Genomic DNA, 13335 nt, shown 5'->3' on the forward strand with positions numbered 1-13335 from the left:
GCGGTTTTACGTATTAGCGTCCGAATTAGTGTCCTGCTCCTTGAAAGCGGCAGCTCTAGCCTTTAGCTCAATGCAGATGTTGCCTGTAATCCATGGCTTCTGGTTGGGATATGTATGGTCACTGTGGGGACGACGCCGTTGATGCACTTGTTGATGAAGCCGATGACTGAGGTGGTATACTTCTCAATGCCATTGGATGAATCCCAGAACATATCCCAGTCTGTGCTAGCAAAACAGTCCTGTACTGTAGCATCCGCGTCCTCTGACCACCTCCGTATTGAGCGAGTCACTGGTACTTCCAAGTGACTCGGAATCAGGAGGATAGAATTATGGTCAGATTTGCCAAACGGAGGGTGAGGGAGAGCTTTGTATGCATCTCTGTGTGTGGAGTAAATGTGGTCTAGAGTTTTTTTTCCTTTGGTTGCATGACATGCTGGTTGAAATTAGGTGAAATGGATTAAGTTTGCCTGCATTAATGCCCCCGGCCACTAGGAGCGCCGCTTCTGCATTTTATTTTTTCCTTATGGCCTTATACAGCTCGTTGAGTGCGGTCTTAGTGCCAGCATCGGTCTGTGGTGGTAAATAGACGGCAACAAATAATATAGATGAGAACTCTTTTGTTAGTTAGTGTGGTCTACAGCTTATCATAAGGAATTCTACCTCAGGCGAGCAATACTAATATTAGACATTGCGCAGCAGCTGTTATCTAGTGTCTATCAATCTATCCTTCTAGTTTCTAGGCCAAGCTCTCCGACGCTGTTACTGGAGAACTACCCCCCTGTAGGTTTTTGCTCCAACCCCAGTTGTAACTAACCTGATTCAGCTTTTCAACCAGTTAATTATTAGTAATGTGCAAGATTAGGGTTGGAGCGAAAACCTATAGGACGGTAGCTCTCCAGGAACAGGGTTTGAGAGCCCATCTAGTATAGATCTTATCCATCTGCAGTGCATTCGGAAAGTATTCAGACCCGTTGACTTTTTCCACATTTTATTATGTTACAGCCTTATTACTCTGAAATTGATTAAATCATCCCCCCCCCCTCATCTACACACAATACCTCATATTGACAAAGCGAAAACAGGTTAGACATTTTTGAAAATGTATATATAAAACACTTATTTACATAAGCCTTCAGATCTCTTGCTATGAGACTCAAAATTAAGCTCAGGTGCATCCTGTTTCAATTGATCATCCTTGACATGTTTCTACAACTTGATTGGACATGATTTGGAAAGGCACACACTTGTCTATATAAGGTCCCACAGTTGACAGGGCACGTCAGAGAAAAAACCAAGGCATGAGGTCAAAGGAATTGTCTGTAGAACGGCGAGACATGATTGCGTCGAGGCACAGGGTAGCAAAACATTTCTGCAGCATTGAAGGTCCCAAAGAACACAGCGGCTTTCATCATTCTTAAATGCAAGAAGTTTGGAACCACCAAGACTCTTCCTAGAGCTGGCCACTCAGCCAAACTGAGCAATTGGAGGAGAAGGGCCTTGGTCAGGGAGGTGACCAAGAACTCGATGGTCACTCTGACAGAGCTCCTCTGTGAAAATGTCAAGAATTGTTAAAAACAGAGTTTAAATGTACTTGGCTAAGGTGTATGTAAACTTCCGACTTCAACTGTATATAACGTAGGTACAGTTGAAGTCGTAAGTTTACCTTAGCCAAATACATTTAACTCAGTTTTTCACAATTCCTGACATTTAACCAGAGTAAAATTCCCTGTCTTAGATCAGTTAGGATCACCACTTTATTTTAAGAATGTGAAATGTCAGAATAATAGTAGAGAGAATTATTTCTTTCAGCTTTTATTTCTTTCATCACATTCCCAGTGGGTCAGAAGCTTACATACACTCAATTAGTATTTGGTAGCATTGCCTTTAAATTGTTTAACTTGGGTCAAACGTTTTGGGTAGCCTTCCACAACCTTCCCACAATAAGTTGGGTGAATTTTGGCCCCTTCCTCCTGACAGACCTGGTGTAACTGAGTCAGGTTTGTAGCCCTCCTTGCTCGCACACAATTTTTCAGTTCTGCCCACAAATGTTCTATAGGATTGAGGTCAGGGCTTTGTGATGGCCACTTCAATACCTTGACTTTGTTGTCCTTATTTTGCCTCAACTTTGGAAGTATGCTTGGGGTCATTGTCCATTTGGAAGACCCAAGCTTTAACTCCCTGACTTGACTGATGTCTTGATGTTGCTTCAATATATCCACATAATTTTCCCTCCTCATGAAGCCATCTATTTTGTGAAGTGTACCAGTCCCTCCTGCAGCAAAGCACCCCCACAACATGATGCTGCCACCCATGTGCTTCACGGTTGCAAATCTCCCCCTTTTTCCTCCAAACATAGTAATGGTCATTACGGCCAAACAGTTCTATTTTTGATTCATCAGGCCAGAGGACATTTCTCCAAAAAGTACGATCTTTGTCCCCATGTGCAGTTGCGAACCGTAGTCTGGATTTTTTAATGGCGGTTTTGGAGCAGTGGCTTCTTCCTTGCTGAGCGGTCTTTCAGGTTATGTCGATAAAGGACTCGTTTTAATGTGGATATAGATACTTTTGTACCGGTTTCCTTCAGCATCTTCACAAAGTCTGGGATTGAGTTGTTCTGGGATTGAGTTGCACTTTTTGCACCAAAGTACGTTAATCTCCAGGAGACAGAACTTCTGATCCACTGGAATTGTGATACAGTGAATTATAAGTAAAATAATCTGTAAACAATTGTTGGAAAAATTACTTGTGTCATGCAAAGTAGATGTCCTAACTGACTTGACAAACCTATAGTTTGTTAACAAGAAATTTGTGGAGAGTTTTAATGACTCCAACCTAAGTGTATGTAAACTTCCGACTTCAACTGTACATGATGTAATGACGCCACATAAAATTGTGCGCTACATGTGCAACGATGCATTGCTAACCTAGCCCACAATGTGTGCTGTGTGGATTGAGCAAGTTGAGCAGTCATTTGAAAGAGTAAGAACATTTCAGCGAGAACTGAAAGGTGAAATCCATTAACGCCAAGATAATGGGATTCATTGCCCTTGACAAATCAACCGTTCTCTGTCATGGGTGATGTACCAAGTAGAGGTCGACCGATTATGATTTTTCACCGCCGATACCGAGACCGATTACTGGAGGACCAAAAAAGCTGCTACCGATTAAATCGGCCAATTTTTATATAATTTATTTGTAACAATGACAATTACAACAATACTGAATTAACACTTATTTTAACTTAATATAATACATAAATAAAATCAATTTAGCCTCAAGTAAATAATGAAACATGTTCAATTTGGTTTAAATAATGCAAAAACAAAGTGTTGGAAAAGAAAGTAAAAGTAAAATATGTGCTATGTAAGAAAGCTAACATTTCAGTTCCTTGCGCAGAACATGAGAACATATGAAAGCTGGTGGTTCCTTTTAACATGAGTCTTCAATATTCCCAGGTAAGAAGTTTTAGGTTGTAGTTATTATAGGACTATTTCCCTCTATACCATTTGTATTTCATTAACCTTTGACTATTGGATGTTCTTATAGGCACTTTAGTATTGCCAGTGTAACAGTATAGCTTCCGTCCCTCTCCTCGCTCCTCCCTGGGCTCAAACCAGCAACACAACGACAACAGCCACCATCGAAGCAGCGTTACCCATGCAGAGCAAGGGGAACAACTACTAGAAGGCTCAGAGCGAGTGACGTTTGAAACGCTATTAGCGCGCGCTAACTAGCTAGCCATTTCACTTCGGTTACACCAGCCTCATCTCGGGAGTTGATAGGCTTGAAGTCATAAACAGCGCAATGCTTGACGCACAACGAAGAGCTGCTGGCAAAACGCACGAAAGTGCTGTTTGAATTCATGTTTACGTGCCTGCTTCTGCCTACCACCGCTCAGTCAGATACTTGTATGCTTGTATGCTCAGTCAGATTATATGCAACGTAGGACATGCTAGATAATATCTAGTAATATCATCAACCATGTGTAGTTAACTAGTGATTATGATTGATTGTTTTTTTTATAAGATAAGTTTAATGCTAGCTAGCATCTTACCTTGGCTTACTGCATTCACGTAACAGGCAGTCTCCTTGTGGAGTGCAACGAGAGAGAGGCAGGTCGTTATTGCGTTGGACTAGTTAACTGTAAGGTTGCAAGATTGGATCTCCTGAGCTGACAAGGTGAAAATCTGTCATTCTGCCCCTGAATGAGGCAGTTAACCCACAGTTCCTAGGCCGTCATTGAAAATAAGAATGTGTTCTTAACTGACTTGCCTAGTTAAATAAAACGTATAAAAAAATATATATTTTTTTTTTAAATCGGCGCCCAAAAATTTCCGATTGTTATGAAAACTTGAAATCGGCCCTAATTAATCGACCATTCCGATTAATCGGTCGACTTCTAGTCCCAAGTGCGCTATTTTTCAGATGTTGCCCTACTCGAATTACACAGTAATAACTTCACTGCTATTAGCTTCACGACTGACATTTGGACCAGCAATATCAGCCCCATGAGCATACTGAGTGACAGCACAGTGGTCGTCGAAGATTTCGTACTGAGGAAAGTTGTATTGCATGCTTATGAATGTGCTGGTTGTCATATTGCTGCTGCCATTTCAATGGCATTTGAGAACATGTTTGAAACATGAACACACTAGCTAGCTCAATTCAAACAACTGACTCGAGAAATAAGCTCATCAAACGCGTCTTCAGCAGATGTGATACCCTCTGCCATGGCATTAAAACGCCTGCTCAACTAAACTGCCGACAGGCTGTGAACATGCGATTCGGTGGCATTCTATCTTTACTGTGTTCCCACCATGCTCGAGGCTATGTACAAGGACCACTACTTTGACGCAAAAAAGAAACAGGGTTTATGAAATGTTATATATATGAAGTGTTATATAAACAGCTGGACAAGCTGGAAACGGACACAGTGACAGTGCGCACCGAGGAAGAAAGGCCACGGACAGACATAGTTGAAAAAGATCACTGCTTGACATGTATGATGAAATCCTGGTCGAGAATGAAACGACTGAACAATTGAACAACGAAACAGCACAGCAAGTGAAAGAAATACGTTTTGATGATGTTTTACTGGTAAATGGGGACATACGTAAATGCCAACTAAATAACTTTTTGGTCAGTGTGGTGTGTAACCTTTATTTAACTAGGCATGTCAGTTGAGAACAAATTATTATTTACAATGATGGCCTACCCTGGCCAAACCTGGACGATGCTGGGCCAATCGTGCTCCGCCCTATGGGAATCCCAATCATGGCCGGATGTGATACAGCCTGGAATTGAACAGGGACTGTAGTGATGCCTCTTGAACTGAGATGCAGTGCCTTAGTTAACACACACACATGGATGCAGCGGTCTATTTAAATGTCACTAGAATGCTTAAAAAGGCCCCAAAAATGTTAAATATAGGTTATCGGTATCGTTTTTTTGGCAAGGAAAATATTGGATATCTGTATCGGCCAAAAATGTCACATCGATGCATCACTAGTCCTAAGTATTTCAAAAACTAACTGCATTGTATTTAGGACAAATCATTCACTAAACCCTAAACCTTAACGAGTCCAATGAGCCCGACGTGAAAGACATACTGCTTTCCTGGCAACAGGTCCAACGGAGTTCGGGCTGCATTCGGAGAATTCATAGGCGATCGAATAAACCCCCACTGCCTTCCGTTCTACTAGCTAACATGCAATCATTGGAAAATAAAATTGACGACCTACGAGGAAGATTTAACTACCAACGGGACACTAAAAATGTAATATCTTATGCTTCACGGGCTCGTGGATGAAAGACGACATTAACTAGCTGGCTAGTTATACGATGTATCGGCAGGAAAGAACAGTGGCGTCTGGTAAGACAAGGGGCAACCGACTATGTATATTTGTAAACAACAGCTGGTGCAAGAATTCTAAGGAAGTCTCGAGGGTTTGCTTGCCTGAGGTAGAGTATCTCATGATAAGCTCTAAACCACACTATCTACCTAAAGAGTTATCTATATTTTTCGTAGCTGTCTACATACCACCGCAGACCGATGCTGGCATTAAGGCCACACTCAATGAGCTGTATTCCGCCATAAGCAAACAGGAAAACACTCATCCAGAGGCGGTGCTCCTAGTGGCCGGGGACAATAATGCTGGAAAACTTAAATCCATTTTACCAAATGTCTATCAGCATGTGGCGGCAGGTAGCCTAGTGGTTAGAGCGTTGGACTAGTAACCGAAAGGTTGCAAGATCAAATCACTGAGCTGACAAGGTAAAAATCTCTTGTTTGCCGCTGAACAAGGCAGTTCCTAGGCTGTCATTGAAAATAAGAATTTGTTCTTAACTGACTCGCTTAGTTAAATAAAAGGTAAATCTTTTTTTATTTTAAATAAATTAATAATAATAAAAAATACAAAAAAAAGTTACATGTGCAACCAGAGGGGAAAAAATTCTAGACCGCCTTTACACCACACACAGAGACACGTACAAAGCTCTCCCTCGCCCTCAATTTGGTAAATCTAACCATAATTCTATCCAACTGGTAGCAGGGCTTGCAAATCATTACAGACTACAAAGGGAAGGAAAGCCAAGAGCTGCCCAGTGACACACACAAGCCTACCAGATGAGCTAAACTATGTCTATGCTTGCTTCAAGGAAAATAACACTGAAACATGCATGAGAACACCAGTTGTTCCCGGACGACTGTGTGATCACGCTCTCCGCAGCTGATGTGTGCAAGACCTTTAACTTCTTATGGCTGCAGGGGCAGTATTGAGTAGATTGGATGAAAGGTGCACAGAGAGACTCCTTCCCCTCCAGGAGACTGTCAAACATAATGACAACACCACCCCAACGAGTGTTGTTGGGCAGCTTCAATGTGGTGCACTTATTCTTCTCACTGTGCTTGGTGAGGTAGATTGCTGCTATAACTTGATGACCCTTCACATACCTAACCATTTCCTTGGCTCTCTTGTTTTCAGTGCCATTATGTCCTTGAGGAGCAGATTCAATGCATGAGCAGCACAGCCAATGGGTGTGATGTGAGGGTAGGACTCCTCAACTTCAAACCAAGCAGCCTTCATGTTCGTAGCATTGTCTGTCACCAGTGCAAATACTTTCTGTGGTCCAAGGACAATGAAGACTGCCTTCAACTCAACTACAATATAGAGACCGGTGTGTCTGTTGTCCCTTGTGTCTGTGCTCTTATAGAATACTGGTTGAGGGGTGGAGATGATGTAGTTAATTATTCCTTGCCCAAGAACGTTCGACCACCCATCAGAGATGAATGCAATACAGTCTGCTTTCTCTATGATTTGCTTGACCTTCACTTGAACTCTGTTGAACTCTGCATCCAGCAAATGAATAGATAAAGCATGTCTGGTTGGAGGGGTGTGTGCTGGGCGAAGAACATTCAGAAATCTTGTCCAATACACATTGCCTGTGAGCATCAGAGGTGAACCAGTTGCATATACAGCTCGAGCAAGACATTCATCAGCATTTCTCTGACTATGATCCTCCATTGAGTCAAAAAAACTTCTGATTCCAGGAGAACCATGAGCTGTTGCTATCGATAAAGTGTCTGATTCATAATTTTCACCTCGAATAGAAGTAGAGGGACTTTTGTCAGAGGTTGCTTGTTGTGAGTGCTGAGGGAACTTTATGCACTTGGCCAGATGATTCTGCATCTTTGTTGCATTCTTCACATGTGATTTGGCACAGTATTTGCAAATGTACACAGCTTTTCCTTCTACATTAGCGGCAGTAAATGTCTCCACACATCAGATAGTGCCCGTGTCATTTTCCTGTAAAGATTAGGGGAAAAAAGAGTAAAAAAAAACAACAAATACAATTCCATGTACAGATAAATAGTTAAGCAGTTAGATTAAACAACTCCTTTGTAAGATACATGTTTAATTTTAAAACATTTATGTAAACAGGTGAATTAACACTCAGTTAGCAGTTTCAAGCAAGCTAAAAATCCACATGATAGCAAAAACTAACTAGCAGAAATTGTTAACAAGTTAGAAATTATTTAAACACACTTTGCCTTAGGCTACTATTTATTAGTTAACAAAATATCATGCATGTCCCATAAAATATATTCACCCCACCCAATATTGTAATCAAAACTTACCAGAAAGCATGTAGGCCTTGGCTCAGACAGTGTGGTAGTGTGGGCTCTATAGCATCTCATTAGTGTGTAAGATCTTGAGAATCAGCTGTACATGTGATGGAAGAGCGCACTACACATGTGATGGAGGAATGTACTGTGTATGCAGAGGATTGCAATTCCATTGAATTGGGGATAATGTAACCAAAATATGCCACAAGACCTAGAATTACCTTGTGTATCCCACAAAAAACATTCACTGTTATAAGCTAGCTTTTTTGATGAATTTAAGCAACATTCCCCAAATTCCCGAGCTTAACTTCCCATGGACAATTTCTGATTTTCTTTTTTAAATTTACCAGAAAGTGTCCTACCCTTTGCAACCCTACATGTGACTAATACAATTTGATTTGACATCTTGTAATGAATAATGTGGATATTGAGCAAGTTGAGGAGACTAAACTGCTTGGAGTAACTCAGGATTGTAAACTGACATGGTCAAAACATACTGAAACAACAGTAGCTAGGATGGGGAGAAGTCTGTCTATAATAAAGCGATGCTCTGCCTTCTTAACAGCACTAACAAGGCAGGTCCTACCGGCCCTAGTTTTGTCGCACCAGGACTACTGTTCAGTCGTGTGGTCAGGTGCCACAAAAAGGACTTAGGAAAATTGCAATTGGCTCAGAACAGGGCAGCACGGCTGGCCCTTGGATGTACACAGAGAGCTAACCATAATATGCATGTCAATCTCTCCTGGCTGAAAGTGGAAGAGAGCTTGACTTCTTCACTACTTGTATTTGTGAGAGGTATTGACATGTTGAATGCACCGAGCTGTATGTTTTAACTACTGGCAGCTCGGACACCCATGCATACCCCACAAGACATGCCACCAGAGGTCTCTTCACAGTCCCCAAATCCAGAACAGAAAATGGGGGGTGCACAGTAATACATAGAGCCATGGCTACATGGAACTCTATTCCACATCAAGTAACTCATGCAAGAAGTAAAATTGTATTTAAAAAACCTTACAGAACAGCAGGGACAGTGAAGCCACACAAACAAAGACACATGCATTCAAACACACAATAACAAACACACTATATACACACATGTACACATGGATTTTGTGTTACAGATGCTATGTGGTAGTAGAGTAGAGGCCTGAGGGCACACACTTAATATGTTGTGAAATCTGTTATGAATGTATTGTAATGTTTTTAAAATGTATAACTGCCTTAATTTTGCTGGACCCCAGGACCCCATCCATGGAAATGACTGGTACAAGAAAAATATGGTGGAAACTCCCTCTAGCATAGAATCATGCTTTAATTGTAAGTGGAGTACACAAGTCAAGTGCACACTTCAGAAAAATGTGGGATGCAGCCACACATTGAAAACTGACATTCACATAATAGCAGAAATGGGGCAGCTGAAAACCTTCTGGTGCAACGCTGTGACCATGTCTCTCTCCATCACTGTGGAGGAAACTATTCTCCAATCCAGATAAACTCAGTTCTTTTTAAACTGGGGCAAGGTCATGTCTTGCCTATAGGTACCCTGATGCTGTTGTATCATTGTGCCAAAAAATATCAAATGTGGAAATGGCCACATACAGCATGATTTTCAGTTGGTTGGAGGAGCATGGGGCTCAAAATAGCTGAGCTGTGGGTTTGATTTAGGTATTGTATTAGCCAAATATAACCTAATGAATAAATGTCATAACAATATGTTTCTTTGGATTTAATTAGGCCTATATTACTACTGTGTTGGCCAATAGCCACATACAATGACTATAGTAGGCTATATACACGGAGTGTACAAAACAATAGAAACACATTCCTAATATTGAGTTGCACCCCCTTTTGCGCTCAGAACAGTCTAAATTTTCCAGGGCATGGACTCCACAAGGTGTAGAAAGTGTTCCACAGAGATGCTGGCCATGTTGACTCTAATGCTTCCCACAGTTGTGTCAAGCTGGCTGGATGTCCTTTGGGTGGTAGACCATTCTTGATACACACAGGAAACTGTTAAGCGTGGAAAACCCAGAAGCATTGCAGTTCTTGACACAAACCAGTGTGCCCAGCACCTACTACTATACCCCATTCAAAGACACCTAAATATTTTGTCTTGCCCATTCACCCTCTGAATAGCACACATACACAATCCATGTCTCAATTGTCTCAAGGCTTAAAAATCCTTATTTAACCTGTCCCCTCCCCTTCTACACTGATTGAAATGGATTTAACAAGTGACATAAAAAAAGGGATCATAGCTTTCACCTGGATTCACCTGGTCTGTCATGGAAAGAGCAGGTGTTCTTAATGTTTTATATACACACAGGCCAGTTTATTAGGTACACCACCCATTTCATGACAATGGATCGCACGTGGCATTCGCATGCTATATAAAGCAAGCAGACAGGCATCGAGGCATTGTTACTGTTCAATTGAACTCTAGAATGGGAAAAACTAGTGACTTAAGCGACTTTGAGAGTGGTATGATGGTCGGTGCCAGGAACGCCAGATCCAGTGTCTAGGGTAAACAGAGAATGGTGCGACTAGGGTTGCACATGTTGGGGAATATTCTACGGTGGAAACTTTCTGTGGGAATTAACGGAAATATATGCAAAATAATATTAAGACCATTTAAATGTAGATGTTTTTTGCTTTGGATATATAGTTGAAGTCAGAAGTTGTTTTATTTTATTTAACCTTTATTTAACCAGGTAAGGTAGTTGAGAACAAGTTCTCATTTACAACTGCGACCTGGTCAACATAAAGCAAAGCAGTGCGACACAAACAACATCACAGAGTTACACATGGAATAAACTAGCTCACAGTCAATAACACAATAGAAAAAAATAAAGTCTATATACAGTGTGTGCAAATGGCGTGAGGTAAGGCAAAGAAAATAGGCCATAGTAGCGAAGTAATTACAATTTAGCAACTTAAAAATCTGCCGTTTCCAGCTACAAAGTAATTTATAACATTAACAATGTCTACACTGTATTTCTGATCAATTTTATGCTATTTTAATGGACTTTTGCTTTTCTTTCAAAAACAAGGACATTTCTAAGTGACCCCAAACTTTTGAACGGTAGTGTATATATATTGAAATGTATGTTTCATTGGATAAGCGTGTTGACATAATTACCATATTATAATTAATACGAGGCCTAGATTATTACATAAAGCATGGATTCGAACAGTGTGGGTACATGGGAATTAATTATCTGATGTTCTGTCATGGTGGTGGGCCTTGAACCCACCTGTAGGGGTGGCAGGTAGCCTAGTGGTTAGAGCGTTGGACTTGTGACCGAAAGGTTGCAAGATCTAATCCCTGAGCTGACAAGGTTCAAATCAGCCTGGATTTGAACCAGGTTGTCTGTAGTGACGCCTTTAGCACTGAGATGCAGTGTCGGTAAAACACATCACTGGCTAAAATACCGCTAGAGATAGAACAACTCAAGCATCACATCCTGCAGCTTATCCAGACGACTGACCCACTGGCACTTCTAACAGGCAGGTAAAATAAATACAACACAACAAGTTGCTGGCCAACAGATCGGAAAACAAAACTTATCCTATAGCGGTATTGCAGACAGATAACGTCAAAATTAATCTAAAGAAAACAACATCAACACACGGGCTGTGTGACAATGTAGCAAACTGGAGAGGCATTCAAACGGAGTTTACCGGGTTACTGAGAATGTAGCCCCTGGGGCATCCACACGTGTCCCAAAAAAAATTGTTTTTTCCCCGTTAGATGAGCATTATTACAGAATTGATAAGAGCGTTATTAAAACCAAGCGATCCGCTCAGTATAGTTCAGCACTTAACATTGCATAACTCAGTAGCCACCACAGCGTTGGAGGTTGACGGGGATTATCAACTGGAGTGACAGGGTTCCCAACTAGAGTGACAGGGTTCAAATGAACATTGAATTGACCCTTGCGCACGTGAGTGCGTAATTTTGACCAAAACGGAGCAATATTCCCAAAGTGTTAGTTATTATGTTGTAATTCACTGGGTTAGCCACCGTTATAATAACGCTACTAACGCTACCTACAATAAGATTTTCGAGTACGACATGTAATGGCCATTAAGACAAATCAAATTTACAAACAAATAATATCTAATCTAATAATATATTTTAGCGCTGTTTGAAAGAGCAAATGTGGCTAATTCGGTTAAAACCTTGTGCCAAGCTCAAGACTCAATTTGTTTTATCAGCTTGCACGACCGTGCTAACCAGCTAGCTAGCTAGCATAGCCTTAGGGCCAGCTACTGCTTGTCCAGGGTTAAACATATACCATAAAGAAAGGAAATTAATAATTACCTCTCGCTGACCAGTACAACGTCGGCATCGGTCCACTGTTTGAAAATGGAAGGGAGTACTCTCCGAAAGATGAAGAAGAGACCGGGAAAAACTACGACGCCGCAAGCCAGCACTTGCAACATCCTTGCGTTGCACTTGTCCTGCTATCAAGCTAGCGACCTATCTATTATTATAATTTGGTTCGAGGGCTACTAAATGTATTTTACACACCGTGTTTTACACCGGTGACTGGGATTCGCCGTGTTTTCTAGACTGCATTGGTGCTCACCCCACAAGATCCAGTCACCGGTGACCGCTGCGTTTTTTCCCTTGCCTCAGCAGCACCACACTGTACCGTTACACAAAAACTAGCGGTGAAGGTACCCGGCGATTGATTGGTCTTCACTCCTGCCCTGGCGCAAAGCCGGTAACGTTAGCCAACACGCTAACTACATGCCGCGGAATACACTTTAATTACGAGGTTTGAGATTATTCAACCAGCAAAAACATGCGCCCGGTAGTCCACGATGAATATCATAAATATGTGAATTAAACCGCGGAAAGGCAAGGTTCGACCTATGCTTCTTCGAGATGGGGTGCTATGCTGCTAACCATCAACGACTCGACAAGCGCTTTTATGCCTGACGGTGCAGACCCTACACACAGTGGACTGCAAGGTGCATTCCGCAAGACAGCGCCATCTAGGCAGCAGCGGACCCGTGCTGCATACCGTTACAGAACCCTGATTATTCTGAATGTAGCTGTTTTAGTGGCCAACTCTTACTAGTCTCCACTAGAACACTGAATTAGACTATGCATTATTATAAAAGCATGCATTTTCTTTAAAAACACTCTATTTATATGTATCACAAAAGAGAAGTAGAAATATAAATATTCACCACAT

General features: G+C 41.5%; 1 protein-coding gene across 1 annotated transcript in view; it reads right to left on the minus strand.

The window, feature by feature from the left end:
* Positions 1-13086, minus strand: part of LOC115136078 (ceramide synthase-like) — a 45882-nt gene extending 32796 nt beyond the window's left edge. The window contains exon 1 of the mRNA XM_029671480.2: positions 12453-13086. Coding sequence (XP_029527340.1) covers positions 12453-12574 — 122 coding nt within the window. The 5' untranslated portion in view covers positions 12575-13086. The remainder of the gene's footprint in view (positions 1-12452) is intronic.
* Between the last annotated feature and the right edge of the window lie 249 nt (positions 13087-13335).

Source organism: Oncorhynchus nerka, linkage group LG10, assembly GCF_034236695.1.
Source record: "Oncorhynchus nerka isolate Pitt River linkage group LG10, Oner_Uvic_2.0, whole genome shotgun sequence".
In the NCBI taxonomy this organism is placed as follows: domain Eukaryota; kingdom Metazoa; phylum Chordata; class Actinopteri; order Salmoniformes; family Salmonidae; genus Oncorhynchus; species Oncorhynchus nerka.